At 45.4% G+C, this 13,405-nt stretch overlaps 1 protein-coding gene across 1 annotated transcript in view; it reads right to left on the bottom strand.

The window, feature by feature from the left end:
- The window catches only part of camsap1b (calmodulin regulated spectrin-associated protein 1b), a 30,792-nt gene that overhangs the window by 5,385 nt on the left and 12,002 nt on the right, over positions 1 to 13,405 (bottom strand). The window contains 16 exon segments of the mRNA XM_079685990.1: positions 2,047 to 2,165; positions 2,381 to 2,493; positions 2,617 to 2,719; positions 3,230 to 3,459; positions 3,548 to 3,684; positions 3,865 to 6,145; positions 6,717 to 6,801; positions 6,910 to 6,992; positions 7,395 to 7,551; positions 8,044 to 8,140; positions 8,308 to 8,447; positions 8,720 to 8,861; positions 11,222 to 11,254; positions 11,622 to 11,626; positions 11,629 to 11,701; positions 13,082 to 13,243. Coding sequence (XP_079542116.1) covers positions 2,047 to 2,165; positions 2,381 to 2,493; positions 2,617 to 2,719; positions 3,230 to 3,459; positions 3,548 to 3,684; positions 3,865 to 6,145; positions 6,717 to 6,801; positions 6,910 to 6,992; positions 7,395 to 7,551; positions 8,044 to 8,140; positions 8,308 to 8,447; positions 8,720 to 8,861; positions 11,222 to 11,254; positions 11,622 to 11,626; positions 11,629 to 11,701; positions 13,082 to 13,243 — 3,960 coding nt within the window.

Genomic DNA, 13,405 nt, shown 5'->3' with positions numbered 1-13,405 from the left:
TCCCCTCAAACTGTTGTCAGCCAAAGTAGTATTACTTTGGCTCTATCAGCGAAAAGGGTGAGTGATTTGTCTGCTCTCTCTGTGGCTACGTCATGCCTCCGGATCCAAGGAGATGGCAGTTCAGCTGTTTTACGCCCTAACCCGGCTTTTATGCCAAAGGTCATCACAAGCTCTTTAGAGTCATGAGTGATCACCTTGGATGGCTTCTTTCCCCCTCCTCACAGGTCGGAGGAAGAAGCCGCGTCTCATCTCCTCTGTCCTGTGCGCGTGCTGTCCTGCTAGTGGCGCGCACGGCTGCCTTGCGCCATTCTCAGCGCCTGTTTGTGCATTATAGAGAGCCCTCGGTCGGGCAGCCTCTGTCTGCACAACGGCTGTCACACTGGCTGTGTGAAGCTGTGTCACAGGCATATGTCTCCTCATGGGGTGGATCCCCCGGAGAACATCAATGCGCACTCCACCAGTGGAATGTCCTCCTCCACGGCTTTGCACGTAGGAATGTCAGTGGAGACATTTGCACTGCTGCATCTTGGTCTTCCCCTGTTCATTTATTCAATTGTATTTAAGGGAGGTCTCCCATTCCTCTCTGACACACCCTGTACGGAGTGTTTTGTCAGAGTGAGTGACGTCAGGGATCCAGCTGTGCGCCTCTCTCCTGCCTCTCGGCACGCGGAGAGCTGCCCTTTTTCCCTCTTATAGGAGGGATGTTTCCTTTTTTTCCTCTGACACATTTTTGGTACGGAGTGCCTGGTCAGAGTGAGTGACGTCAGGGATCAAGCTGGGCGCTCTCCTGTCTGACACGCAGAGAGCTGCTGTTCCCCTTCTATGATCGCTGGGCAAGGTGGGACCTTCGTCTCCACTTTCTCACAGCGGCAGGTATGTATTGTTCCCAGCCTTCGTCCCCTCATGGAAAATATTCATGTTATGCTATATTCCAGGGACGGTGATGCGCCATTACGCATGGCACAACAGGCATGTGGTGTTATTGAGCTCGTCTGTGCTTCTAGTGCCGGGCGGACCCAGTGGGGCGCAGACTACATCATGCTTCGCCCTTAACCCAATAGCGATAGCCTTAGAGGGAGAAGCCATATACGAAATAGAACTGAAGTTACCTACTGTAACCCCAGCTTCTATGAGTATTGGCGTAGCCCTCTAAGTGCTGGGCCCCACTGGCTCTACGAATAGCTGAAGAAAAGTTATTTTGTATGGGAGCAGATTACCGGGCCTCCTTCCTATTTATACCGGAAGGAGGCCCGAGGGCGGGGCCCACCTTGCGGCGTGGACTACAAGTGTTTCAGTGCTGCGCGTGTGCGCAGGGGGATTACCCAATAGAGATAGCCTTAGAGGGCGAAGCCATTTACTCATAGAAGCTGGGGTTACAGTAGGTAACCTCAGTTATATTATATTAGTAGGTTATGTGAGGTTGAGACTGCTGTGAAACCCAAAAAGGATGACAAACTTGATCTAAAGTGTGTAAGATATTCTCTTTTCAGCCTCTTTTTTCTAAAAATCTGATCTGAAAAAGTTGGAGGGACATGGTATAATTAAAGACAAATAATTGAATTGTTACAAAAGCAGATATATTCATAATAAGAGTGACATAGTTTGGTGTTACGAGTCTTGATTATTTTGTGGTGGAGTTATTTAACCTCAAAACGTAACCCATACTAACCTACAGTGATTTACTACAGCCTCATGTTGCAGGTTTTGTTGTTTTTGAGGAAATAAACCTATATTGTAGGGCTGCTCAATTAATCGTATTTTAAATCGCAAATACGATTTTGGCTTGCAACGATTATGAAAACAACATAATCGAAGTAAAACGATTATTTATTTATTTTAATTAACTTTTATTACATTTTTTTTTTCATTTTTAAGCCTGATTCCCAACTCTGTACCGCAAACATGAATCAGAAAAAGTATTCCGCAATGTTGCAAAAAATTGTTGCAGAATTACATATTAGAAGAAGCTGAGTATAGTCAGACGTAATTTCTTTGAACATAGCAGAAGCAAACGATTAAGCAGGTGGATGTGTGGTGAGAACTGACCTCGAGGATCTGGTTCTTCTGAGGCTCGTTGACTTTGCCAGCCAGACAGCAGTGGGAGATTGCATTGTGGATGATTGGCTTATTGGACTTGGCACTGGGCTCCTTGAACAGTTTGGGACCTAGAGGAGAACAGCCAGTTAGACCACACATCTTCTGTGCAATACATAACAAGAGATTAAATAATCTGTCAGTCAGATTAGTACAACACATCTGAAGCGTACAGGTCTGTGTCATGCAACAGTGACTTCACAAGTAAATACAATCTATTTGTGTTTTAACCATCAATGAAATGGATTAGTAATGTTTCTTAGGTTACTGATATGTGTGCACTCACCAGTATATTCAGCCATAGAAGTGATGGAGGACGCGGTGGAGCCGTTGTCCCAGTCTCTCTCTGCAGTTCGGCTGTTGTTACGGCTGCCTGGAAACGACTCCACAGAGTCACAGCTGGAAGACAGGAGGTGGAACAAAGAGTACGACATTTGTATTTGTAAACATCAAATCTTATTCATGGACAAACAAGACAGAGTATTCTTAAGCACATGCAAGCAAAATGTGTGAGAGCCGTACCGCTGAGAGCCCGCCCCTCCAGAGTTGACGCTGTCGGCCTCGTTGGTGGCGGCGGAGGCCAGGGACAGGCTGGAGCCGGACTGGGCGCTGCTCAGGTTGTCGGCTATAGAAACAGAGAGGATTACTTTCAAACATCAAAATATAACTTCAGGAGCAAGTGAACAGGAACTTAATAGCTGTTTGACTGAAAACATTGGATTTAAGAAGCATAAAACAAACACTTTTCTTCAAAACTTAATAGCTTTGTTTAATGACATTTTGATGATGTTAGCATTGGTCATCTTTATTTCACACAAACTGGCCAACTTCATTTGAAATGATAATCATGAAAAACATCCTGAACTGTACTCAGTATGACTCAATATTTGATATTTTAATCCCAGTATTTCATTTGAGGAAGTGCTAAAGACATTGTTTTCAGAGATGAACCTCAGTCATGTCAGCATCAACGTGGTATTAATAACCGACGGACATGTGGTAATGTGGTGCAGTCAAACTGGAAATGACTGGCAGGGACAGCTCAGCTGGAACAAACTAATGAACAGCACCGTGCTGAGACATGTAAAGAAGAATGTAACAGCTAAATGTCAGACCTATTATATAACATTCTTACGTGTGGAAGGGCACTTGGAGAGATTGTCTTGGAGGGATTCCTCTCTGAACACAGACTTGGGTCGGTGTTGGTGTTTCTGCTTGGGTTTGGGGGTTTTGGGGATTTTGGGCTTCACCAGGCCTTGTTCCTCCAAAACCTCCTGCTGCTTCCTCCGCAGATAATCCTGCTTTATCAGCTCCCGCCTCGTCTTCTCGTCTTCTTTACGCAGACGGTCCTCCTCCGCCTTTTGTCTGGTTGTAAAACAAAGAAGGTTAATTATAGCTTCTTCTTTAAGGAGAGACATCTGGATGTGATGCTAAAGCTGGTGAAGTGAGTTACCTGGCTTCATCTCGTTTGATCTCTGATTCTGATTCGAGTTGTTGTTTACGGAGTTGAGCCTCCTTGGCTTTCTTCTGCTGCTTCAGCAGAAACGCTGCTCTCCTCTTGGCAAGCTCATCCTCCGCCTTCTCCTCATCCTACACAATACAAACATGGCATTTTGAGTTACTGAAGGATGACGAGGTGGCCCATCAGAAAACTAATGATCAAGAGTGCTGTAATATACAGCATGATTCAACAAGTAGCCCAGTGGAGGAAGACAATTAAAAATCATATATTTAAATAAATGTCCATATTCATGCAAAGGCATTAATTACCTTGAAGAAGAAGCCCATGCCGGACTTCTGCTCTCCATCCACCTCCGTCATGGAGACCACAGCAGCGTCCTGCTCCTCGGGGTCTTTCAGCTCCGACAGGTCCACCTCGATCAGGTGGGATCTGTTGCGCTGCCCCTCGTCTGATGGTATATTCTCCTTGCCTGACCCGTCTGAAGAGTGGTCGGGCCCCCTCAGGGTGCTGGAAAGCAACTCTTCAAAGGACACTTCTGGGGCAGCCACCGCCTTAAAGTCCACCCGGGTCGGCAGGCGGATGTTGGCCTCGTCGTGGAGGCGGAAGTTAACGCTCCGGATGTGGCCGGAGCCCGGCCTGTCGATAGTCTCTGCTGCTGTGGGGGTTCTGGGGCTGTGGGGCTGCTCGGCCCTGGGGGACCGGCCCCCAGCTAACTGCCGTACGTGTGGTAATGTCTCTGACCCACTTTGGGTGGGGGTGAGGGTCCTGGAGGGCTGCCGGCTCTGCTCCTTAGCGATCTTCAGCTCTGATGGTTTGGACCTGGAGCCCCGGGCTGAGGTCAGCTTGGGGGGCTTCCTGGTGGGTGTGGTGCTGGAGGTGGAGAGGTGCTCCACGAACTGGAAGCCTGCCTTCCCCTTAGAGTCACTGTTTTTGTCTGTGGTGACAGGAGGAGTTGGAGCAGGGCCAGGCGAGGGGTGTGCGTTCTGTTTCATCAACTTGTCCTGCTGCAGAGACAGCTGCATCATCTGCTGCTGGATGCTGCCGATGGCGTCGTTCAGCAGCTCGATGGAGCGGCTGCACTCATTCAGGTCCAACTCTTCCTCCAGATAGAAGCTGTCGCTGGTCGCTACCTTGTCTGCTTCCAAAGCTGCTGATGGGGGTGGTCCCGCCACCTCTTTGCCCCCCGTCAGGGAACCAACACACATATCATCTTTACTTGATACTGCCTTCTCCCGACCCAGCTCGTCTTTAGAGATGTCGGCTTTCAGCGGGTTGGGTAACGTGTCACTCTTGCCTCCGCCTTTCTTTACGATGTGCAGGAAGGCTGCCTTCCCCAGCTTCTGCCTCTGCCTCGCCGACAGCACTTCCATCTTCTTCTTCTGGTGCTCGATGGCACGCCGTTTCTCCTCCAGCTGCATACGGAGCTGGATGATTTCAGAAGAGAGCACATTAGAGCCGCTACCATCGCCTATACGGCCGCATCCTCCCAGTGGTGAGGAGGGGCTTTGGTCCCTTTTAAGCCTCCAGGAGGACGGCACGGGCCCACTGCACTCTGACCCATCGGGAGTGGTCCTCTGGGAGCTGGAGGCACTGGATCGAAGGTCGTGGTTGCTGCCGAAGCGCTGCTGCTGTGCTTTGCGCTCGGCGAAGGAGGTCATGCGCACGCTGCCGCTGGCCATGCTGCTGGCCTGGGAGTGAGCGCTGAGGCAGGGGCTGGAGCGCCCGCTGCCCCCATTCATGTCTTTGTCCTCGTGCTCCTTCACATTCATGTCCTCTTGGAGTTTAGCCGACTCTTCTTCCTCGTCTTCGTCAAAGGCTTTGCTTGGCCTGTTGGGGTCTTTAGTGGTAACAGCTTCATCCAGATCCTCTTCCTCCTCGTCCAGGTCTTCCAGCTCCGCGTCCAAGACCTGGCTAGGTTTTGGTTCTTCAGAATCTGAGTGAAGGTAGAAGCCCCCCGCTGGCTCTCTGGGCGAGGGGTCCATGCTGCTGGTAACAACAGGGTGGGAATCTGCCGGAGCCTGTTGAGGCTCCTCGGACAGGTCTGTCTCCGGACCTGGAGGGGTGAAGGTTTGGTTAAGGTCGGAGGGAGCTTTCCTCCGAACGGCCGACGTAGATCCATCTCCTCGGCGCAGAGAGCCCCTACCTGAAGAATGCGGCCCCTCGCCACTCTCTTCCTCCTTGTTTAAGCATACAGACTTCTCTTTCGCTGGCTTGATCACAGAAGGCATCAGTGGTTCTAGGTAAAAGCTATCTGTTGGGGGTTTGGACTCAGCCGAAGGTTTGGGTCCCGCATTGGCAGCTGCTTGCGTCCCTTCGACCCGTTTGGGAATGACGGGAGCTTCAGTCCTGGCAGCTGCCACCAGAGTGTCCTCCTCATCCTCAATGTTGACATTACCCAGAAGGCTGTGGCCGTTCACTCTGCGCATGGCAGTCTGTAGAGTCTGGTGTTTGGGTGTGACGTTGATGACGTTGGACGCCAGGCTGTCCTTGCTGATGGAGCGAGCCAGACTCACACTGTCTCCAGAGACAACGTCTGCGTCACTGTCTGTGGCCGAGTGGAACATGTAGGGGCCCAGCGTGGACATGGGTCTGCGGGAGGAGAGTATAGGAGAAAGCTCACTTTATAGACAGATTACAACAGAGTAGCAACGATTAGCAAGATAATCTTCAACCATTTAGATCATTGATAAATCATAAGAGTAAGTGTTCATGCAAAATGACAGAAAATGCTGTTTTCAGCATTTCAGAGACTGAGATTTCATGTTTTTATATCATATCAAACTAAATATTTGTTGGTTTTGGGTTGATACAATTTGGAGACACCACCTTGGAAATTGGGATGGACATTTTTTTAAATAGGTTCTTACATTTGTATAGACAAAGGATTATTGGAAGAAATTCAGCAGATTAATCAATAATAAGGATTACAATTTGGAATGTGTATACATCCTCCACATGTTATTTTAACTTACATTTTCAGACATATATTTGTATTAATTGCAATTTAAATTTTAAAAAGTTTTCAGCAGCTTTGAAAATGTGTCATTTTCTCACCCCCACAGCAGTATAAGACTGCCATTTTGGTAAAACAACGTCCTCTTCCTTTGTTTCGGATCAAATCCCATCATGTTTTTTTTTTTTTTTTTACTATGGTATTTACCTCTGCCTCTTGTCGGGCCATGCAACCACAGAGGCTCGGGGTTGTGCTTCCATCTGAGTCAGGGAGTTGGAGCGGCTTCTGACACCTAATCAGACACAGAACAGGTTCATAAGCATAGAACAGCTGCTGGTCACCATCATATGATGAGTAGCAAGGCTGTATCTTTTGGTGGGTTAAAGAATGTTGTCCTTACACGCCACATCTTCTCCTTGCTTCTGTTGCCTCTGTCGGAGGGGCAGGAGTGGGTGGGAAGGACTGAAGGTTGGACCCCCTTTACTAAAAGCCAAAAAAGAAAACAAGTTTTCTAGCAGATCAACAAAATCACTTATTTCCTTCAAACACTATTAGGAGAGCAGATAATTGAAACGTTTACAGCATGACATTATTTCCACAAAAACAGACCAAAGCCAAATACTTTACCAGACATCAGACAAGAGGAAAAAGTCCTACGTGTGTATTCAGTACCATTTAAGCTCTAACAATGCACACACAGACAAAGTCACAATGCAATAATGATCTGAACTTTGTGCAAATAATGATTGAATTAGTGAGGTGAGAAGAAGGTTTGAGGAATGAAGAGCAGACGCTGCTGCGTATCTACCTGTCCTTGCACTGTAACTGGTTAGGAGATAGGATCATGATGAGGTGGAACGAGAATGAAAGCAAGAGAAGACTTACAGGGGGTCAGAGTCTTCGGGGTGCAGGAAGTACCTGTTACAGACTTCAGGGCTGCTCTGGTTATCGGCCACACCAGGGCTAGCCAGAAAGCTGCGTTTGGTGGCGTTGGAGATAGGCACTGATGGGCGGGCACACTTGGGCTGAGCTATAGCTCGAGCTGAGGAAAGAAGAAAGAGAAGGGTGTTGATTCTGCTAAAACCTTTAGTGGCTGATGCTGGCTGACATTGGAAAAGCTCCATCGGAGATTTTGAAGGGGATTTATTACTAGTTGTGATCCAAAAATAATTAAATAAATTCAAAAAGTGGTTGGCATTAAATGGGATAAGACATTTTGCTCAGAAATCTTGCTAATTTATTAAAATACCCCAAAATAAAGAAGTTATAGATACACATCCTTATACTTAGAATCAGCTGAACCATGATTATGTCAAAACTATTCATCTATACATGGATTTTCTCATACCATACTGCAGACTATGGCAAAAACGTGACATCCCATCTACGTGTAGCACATGTATACCATGCCAAAAAGGCTAATTGTGCCAGAAGGTGACGAGTTTGAAGCTATGTGTACTGCTGCTTGAATTGAATGATGAGTAGCTAAGTTTAGTTTGTATCCGGAGTGCAGTAATGACACTGGGACGCTTACCATCTTTGAACTCTTGGAGATCTCTGGGCTGGACAAACTCGGGCTTGACGGTCTCAAACCACCAGAAGAGCTCAGCAATGAACACCATCACATTGTGCTACATAAAGAGAATAAGACATTAAATTATAAAGTGTAGAATAACATACAATTTCTTTCAAAAATAAAAATCTGTTAAGCATGAGAAAAACAAAATACAGATTGTGTTGCTGCCCGATATAATAAATGCACATTTGTATTGAATGAATACACAGTCACTTGTTGTACCTTGAGCACAAGTGGCGAGTAGAGCATATCCTCCAACGTCAGATAGAAACTTTTATTCAGATACTCGTTGGCAAACTCTTTGAGTAGCCTGATGTTGTACAGGCTGTCAGCGATGGAGGGGACTTCCTTCAGGCAAATATCTGATCAGACAGCAGGGGGGGAGAGTCAGATTGGGACACAACTCCATGAGCTGAGGTCTATAAATGTCACACTGACTGTACTGGGACAGTAAGCCATGTGCAAGGGCCAAAAATAGACTAACACATGGATATTAAATTCAATGTGTGAGCAAAGACAGCTCGATGCTCTTCACTGGAAAAGTATTTGAGGGCAAACTGATAATGAGTGAGTTAGAGCTATTGAATGTGGACATGTGAGTGTGTCAAAGTGCACGCGTGCGAGCACAGCCTACCCTCCAGCTTCATGAGGTCCGGGCAGTAGTAGTTGACCACAGTGAGCATTGCAGCTCCGTCACAAACATCCCTCATCAGGTCCTCCAGCAGAGGGAAGAAGGGCAGCTGTCGGCCTGAAGCGTGCTCCCGGCGGTACCGTACCTAACCAGCCGGCGAGGGGGAAGAGGTTTTATGAGAAGAAAAAAAACAGCAATAACAACAGACTTCATACAACAAGTGGACGTAGCCTTTTTGGTCTGAAGCCAAATATGTAACAGCCTTAAACCTGAATTCATTACCTCGGTAAACATTAAGGGTTTATGATCTCCCTTGCTAGTGTCAAGTCTTTTTCAATACAGAAATATGTTAATTCTGTAAAGTTAACTAATGTTGCATTTAGTATGAAAGAAATGATAAAGCTGCCAGTGCTTTAAAGCATGGTTAAATGTTTATTGACCCGCTGCTGTCACAGCGACTTGCCAATCAGGACAGAGCTTTAGCAATTCCTCCCCAGATTTACCCTCATTTCCAAATATGGAAGTTTGTGGCTTAAAAAACCCAAGATGTCGAGATTTTACAACGGCAGTCCACTTCCTATATAAAATCTTTAAATAACAGAACTCCATGGTTCCACCAACACAACATAAAACATCCTAAATGCAATGACTAGTGTCACAAGTACAAATCTCTTTTTGTTGGGAGATTCACGTCTGAACTAGTCAGGGCATATATTGGCCTCGGATGTTTCAGCTTCAGTGAATGCTTAAGACTATTTAATGATCAAGGTTCTCCCCCGGAGATTCCAAACTAAATATTTGTGGTTGTCTGATCAACAACTGATCATCAGCAGGTTTAGTGTCATTTTAAGATAATGATGACAACATTTTGGACCATAAACAGCCAGTTTAGGGAGAACCCTCGAGACCTGGTTATTGGTGGGAGATGAAAGTGTTTGAGCGGTGATATGAACAACACAGAGGTGATGGTCAGCCTTCCTCAGGCCTTAGAGGGAAGTAGGCTAGCAGCAGTGCCCAGTTCAACCAGGCAATATGACCCAGACTGGGAGACAACCACTGTCCCACTAATGGAAAATCAGGGTGTAAAACGTACAGTTACTCATTCACCGTGGATGCATACTCTACACAGCTTCTAAGTATGGGCATTTTCAGTATTCATTTCAGGTTTCACAATTCATTGATGAAAATTAAAGAAGTACAAATCAACTGAATACTCCAATGATAAGCCTGTGAACCCATTATAGAAACTCAACATGGAGCTCAAATAGAGACCTACATTAGATTTAGAGCAACATCAATATAGAGCACACAGGATGCCAAATCAGCTGTACTGACTGGTACTACTGTTTGCAAATTATTCTGTATGACTTATAAATATTATTCACGTTATACTGTGAACTTGTGAAACATTCATAAAGAAAATGAATCAAAGTTGTTCAGAAAGATTGAATTAGCTTTGATGTCTGTGCTGTTTTAAATAAATGTGCAAGTTACTGGTACCAAAGCACGAAGAAGTGGAAAAGACTTAAATAGATCATCTTGCAATATAAAAAAGGTACCGTATATAGACGCAATATTAGATTATTGCAGAGATAGGGTTATCTAACAGTGTGTCAGCCTATGAACTCCACCAAAGATATTTCGTAAAAACAATGTTCAACACAAACTGATTCAACCCAAGGAGACTATTTGATGACATTGCACAATTTAAAAACATCTACAATACAAAAACCCATCGAAATAGCTATAATTATTTTCATCTTAATAACTTGTCCAGCATTTACTCTGATACATTTACATCGCATCGGGATGCCTTCCTACAAGTTATACAAAACAATACAGAGCTAGAGCTGAAACTACCAACCACGCTTAAGAACTCTAGAACAAAATAAGCTCTACAGAAAAAAAAGAGACTTCTCCTGACTAAGAGGGAGCACTGTACCGCTTCGGAGAGCTGCTCTGAGTCCAGCATGCAATGGGCCAGCTTGTGCATGACATCAAGCTGACATACACAGAAGAGAGCAGATATACTGTCAGAGGAAAGCGTGTGCAGAGGGAACAGAGTGTGAGAGCAGAAGAGAAAGAGTGCAGGGGGGGGGGGGGGGTGACAAAGCAGATCAGTGAGAGGATGTGGGACTGCAAAGCGAAGCAGTGGTGTTAGCATTAGGCATGGATTTCCTCTTATTCTCACTGGGCAAGCACAGCCAATCCACATGGCCTTCTTATGCCTGAAATGAGATAGTACACATTGCTCAAATCTTTTGAACACTTCATAAAAGCTGGGACTGACCTTACACCTCTGTGACATGTTTGCCACAAGCAGGAAAAAAACAAGGGGGAAAAAAAGGTCAGATTTCCTTTCTTGCTGACACACTGGCTACAAGCAGCACAGAATGAGCTTGAATGAGCCTTGGTGGAGCGTGTACGCACAACAACACAGAACTATGCGTGCAAGGGGGAGAGGGGGAGAAATGGGGTTATGGTGGGGAGCTGGCATCAGACTACAGGGACTAGCTTCCAATACCATTTGGAGGGAGACTATCCAGTTTGCAGGGACAAGAGAGGGGGAAGAGGGGACAGATGAGGAAGAGGAGCAGAGATATTAACAGGTCAAAGGTCACAGACAAAAGAACAGATCTGCTTCGGTTTGAACAGAGAAAAAGAGAGCAGGGTCAGAACAACTCCAAATGCCATTAGGGAGAAACATTCCTTTTAAACATAGGATCTTGCTGTTGGGTTGCAAAGACACCTGATACAGACTAGTGAAAACTTCTTAAAGTCCCCAGTAAGCCAAATGTATGGCACTGCTGGAGACACCTTTTGGCCAATTTGGCTCTTGTATTTGAGGTTCTTGAATCTTTCAGCTTAAAAGAAGCTATTTGGACGATTCTCTATGTGGCTTTACCTTTTGTGGCTGGGGGACTCCAGAGGGTGGTGCTTGACTTGTATCTCCCGTTCTGCAATCTCCCTCATCTTCATGTTCACCTGCAGTAAAATTAAAGACGATCAAGAAACCACATTAGGTAATTGGTAATAGGCGGCCTACTTTCTCCTGTAGAAATCTGGAAAATGTTTCTTTGTACATGCATGAGTTATCTGATCACACCCCAACCGTGACAGTATGTTTTTCTCTTTGGTCCAAAACAGACACAACAAACAACAAAAACGTGTACATTTTCAAAATAGTCTGGAGGCTAGCTTGTAAAAACTCCATCTTTAAATACGTGTCGATGGGCACTTATCTGTGTTTTCTGACATGTATGTCTCAACAATAAATAGATAAATCATTGGTATACCCCTAATTTTTTATATTTGTTTCAAATCTCAAACAGACAATTTCCTCCTTCAGACATTGCTGGTGTGGGACATCATGATATGTAATAGACACACTGAGTCACGGCTACGCTGCTTCAGGCGTTTCAACCCGTTGAAAGATGAGTGCAACATGAGCCTGGGCCTCTTGTGTGTGCACCAGAGTCACACTCCTATCTGTTGGCTCATCTCTGAGCACCAAAGCCTTTCAGGCCTTAAGAAAACGAGTTGGCCACTATAATGTCAGCGTGAAACTGATTATTCAAACCACATTAAAAGCAGCCTAGGGTCATAGTCAGATAGACATTTAGGAAAAACAAATACTTGACTCAATGCAACACGTTTTGAAAACTCTTTTATCCATGTGCAGCTGTGTTTTTTTAAAGTGCACCTATCATGCTATTTCTATGCAGATAACCCATTCTAGCCATGCCTCATATCCCTCTATTTTACTTCCTGTTTCAAAAGTGCGGATTGGGGGTATAAAGCTTTAAAAAAAAAAAAAATTAATATAAAAAAGGAGGGGCTGAGCTCATGCGGGAACCCGGCTGCTACTGTCTAAAACTAAATACTGCCGTGATGAACGCCATATCATGGATTATCAAGGATTATTTCTGAAACAGTATGGAGCTCAAAGGCTTTCTCTCTTGACGGTTATACCACAAGGTGAGTTGCTATTTATTTCCTGCTTCTTCACACACATGCTCTCCAGTACAGGTTAGCTCTGAGTGTTAGCGATGCTAATGTAAATACCGACCATACTACGTCCAAAACAGTCGGGCATTGTTTCTGATAGCAACTTTCTGATAGTGCCGTGGGTCCACATATCCGTTATTACGTCATATCAGACGCAAATCTGGATCAGCTCCGTTGTACCCCCGTTTTTAGAGATTTGGGTACGGAGGAAAGAGAGAGGGTTTTATTTTCTGACGCTGCTTGAGTTCTCCGACACACCGGGGACACATATTTATGTATAAAAGAAATCAAAAAGTGCATTTTGCATGATAGGTCCCCTTTAATTGTTGTATTCTTGTCTGTGCTGTGTGTACCCACCTTGTTGATCCAGAAGACCATGGCGTCCTCCAGGTCAAAGGGTAGCTCCTTGGAGGCACTGAAGGTAGAGAAGCGTTTGACAGAAGCCACCACTTTCTCGATGCTGATCATCTCCACTGTGTACGCCATCATCAGGGCATCAATCATGGGCATGTGAGCACTCTGCATGAGGGAGAAACAGAGGACAATTCCAATTCATTGGATTTTCCCTGCTTTACGATGCAATTATATAAGCTGGAGGCAAGGAAGTCCAAATTGCAATACAATGCAAATGTACACAAACATAAAACACTATTAAGCTGATTAGCAAGGTAGGGGCTACCT

The sequence above is a fragment of the Notothenia rossii genome (assembly GCF_949606895.1).
Source record: "Notothenia rossii genome assembly, chromosome: 6".
Lineage (NCBI taxonomy): Eukaryota > Metazoa > Chordata > Actinopteri > Perciformes > Nototheniidae > Notothenia > Notothenia rossii.
This window is presented reverse-complemented; position numbering and strand designations above follow the sequence as displayed.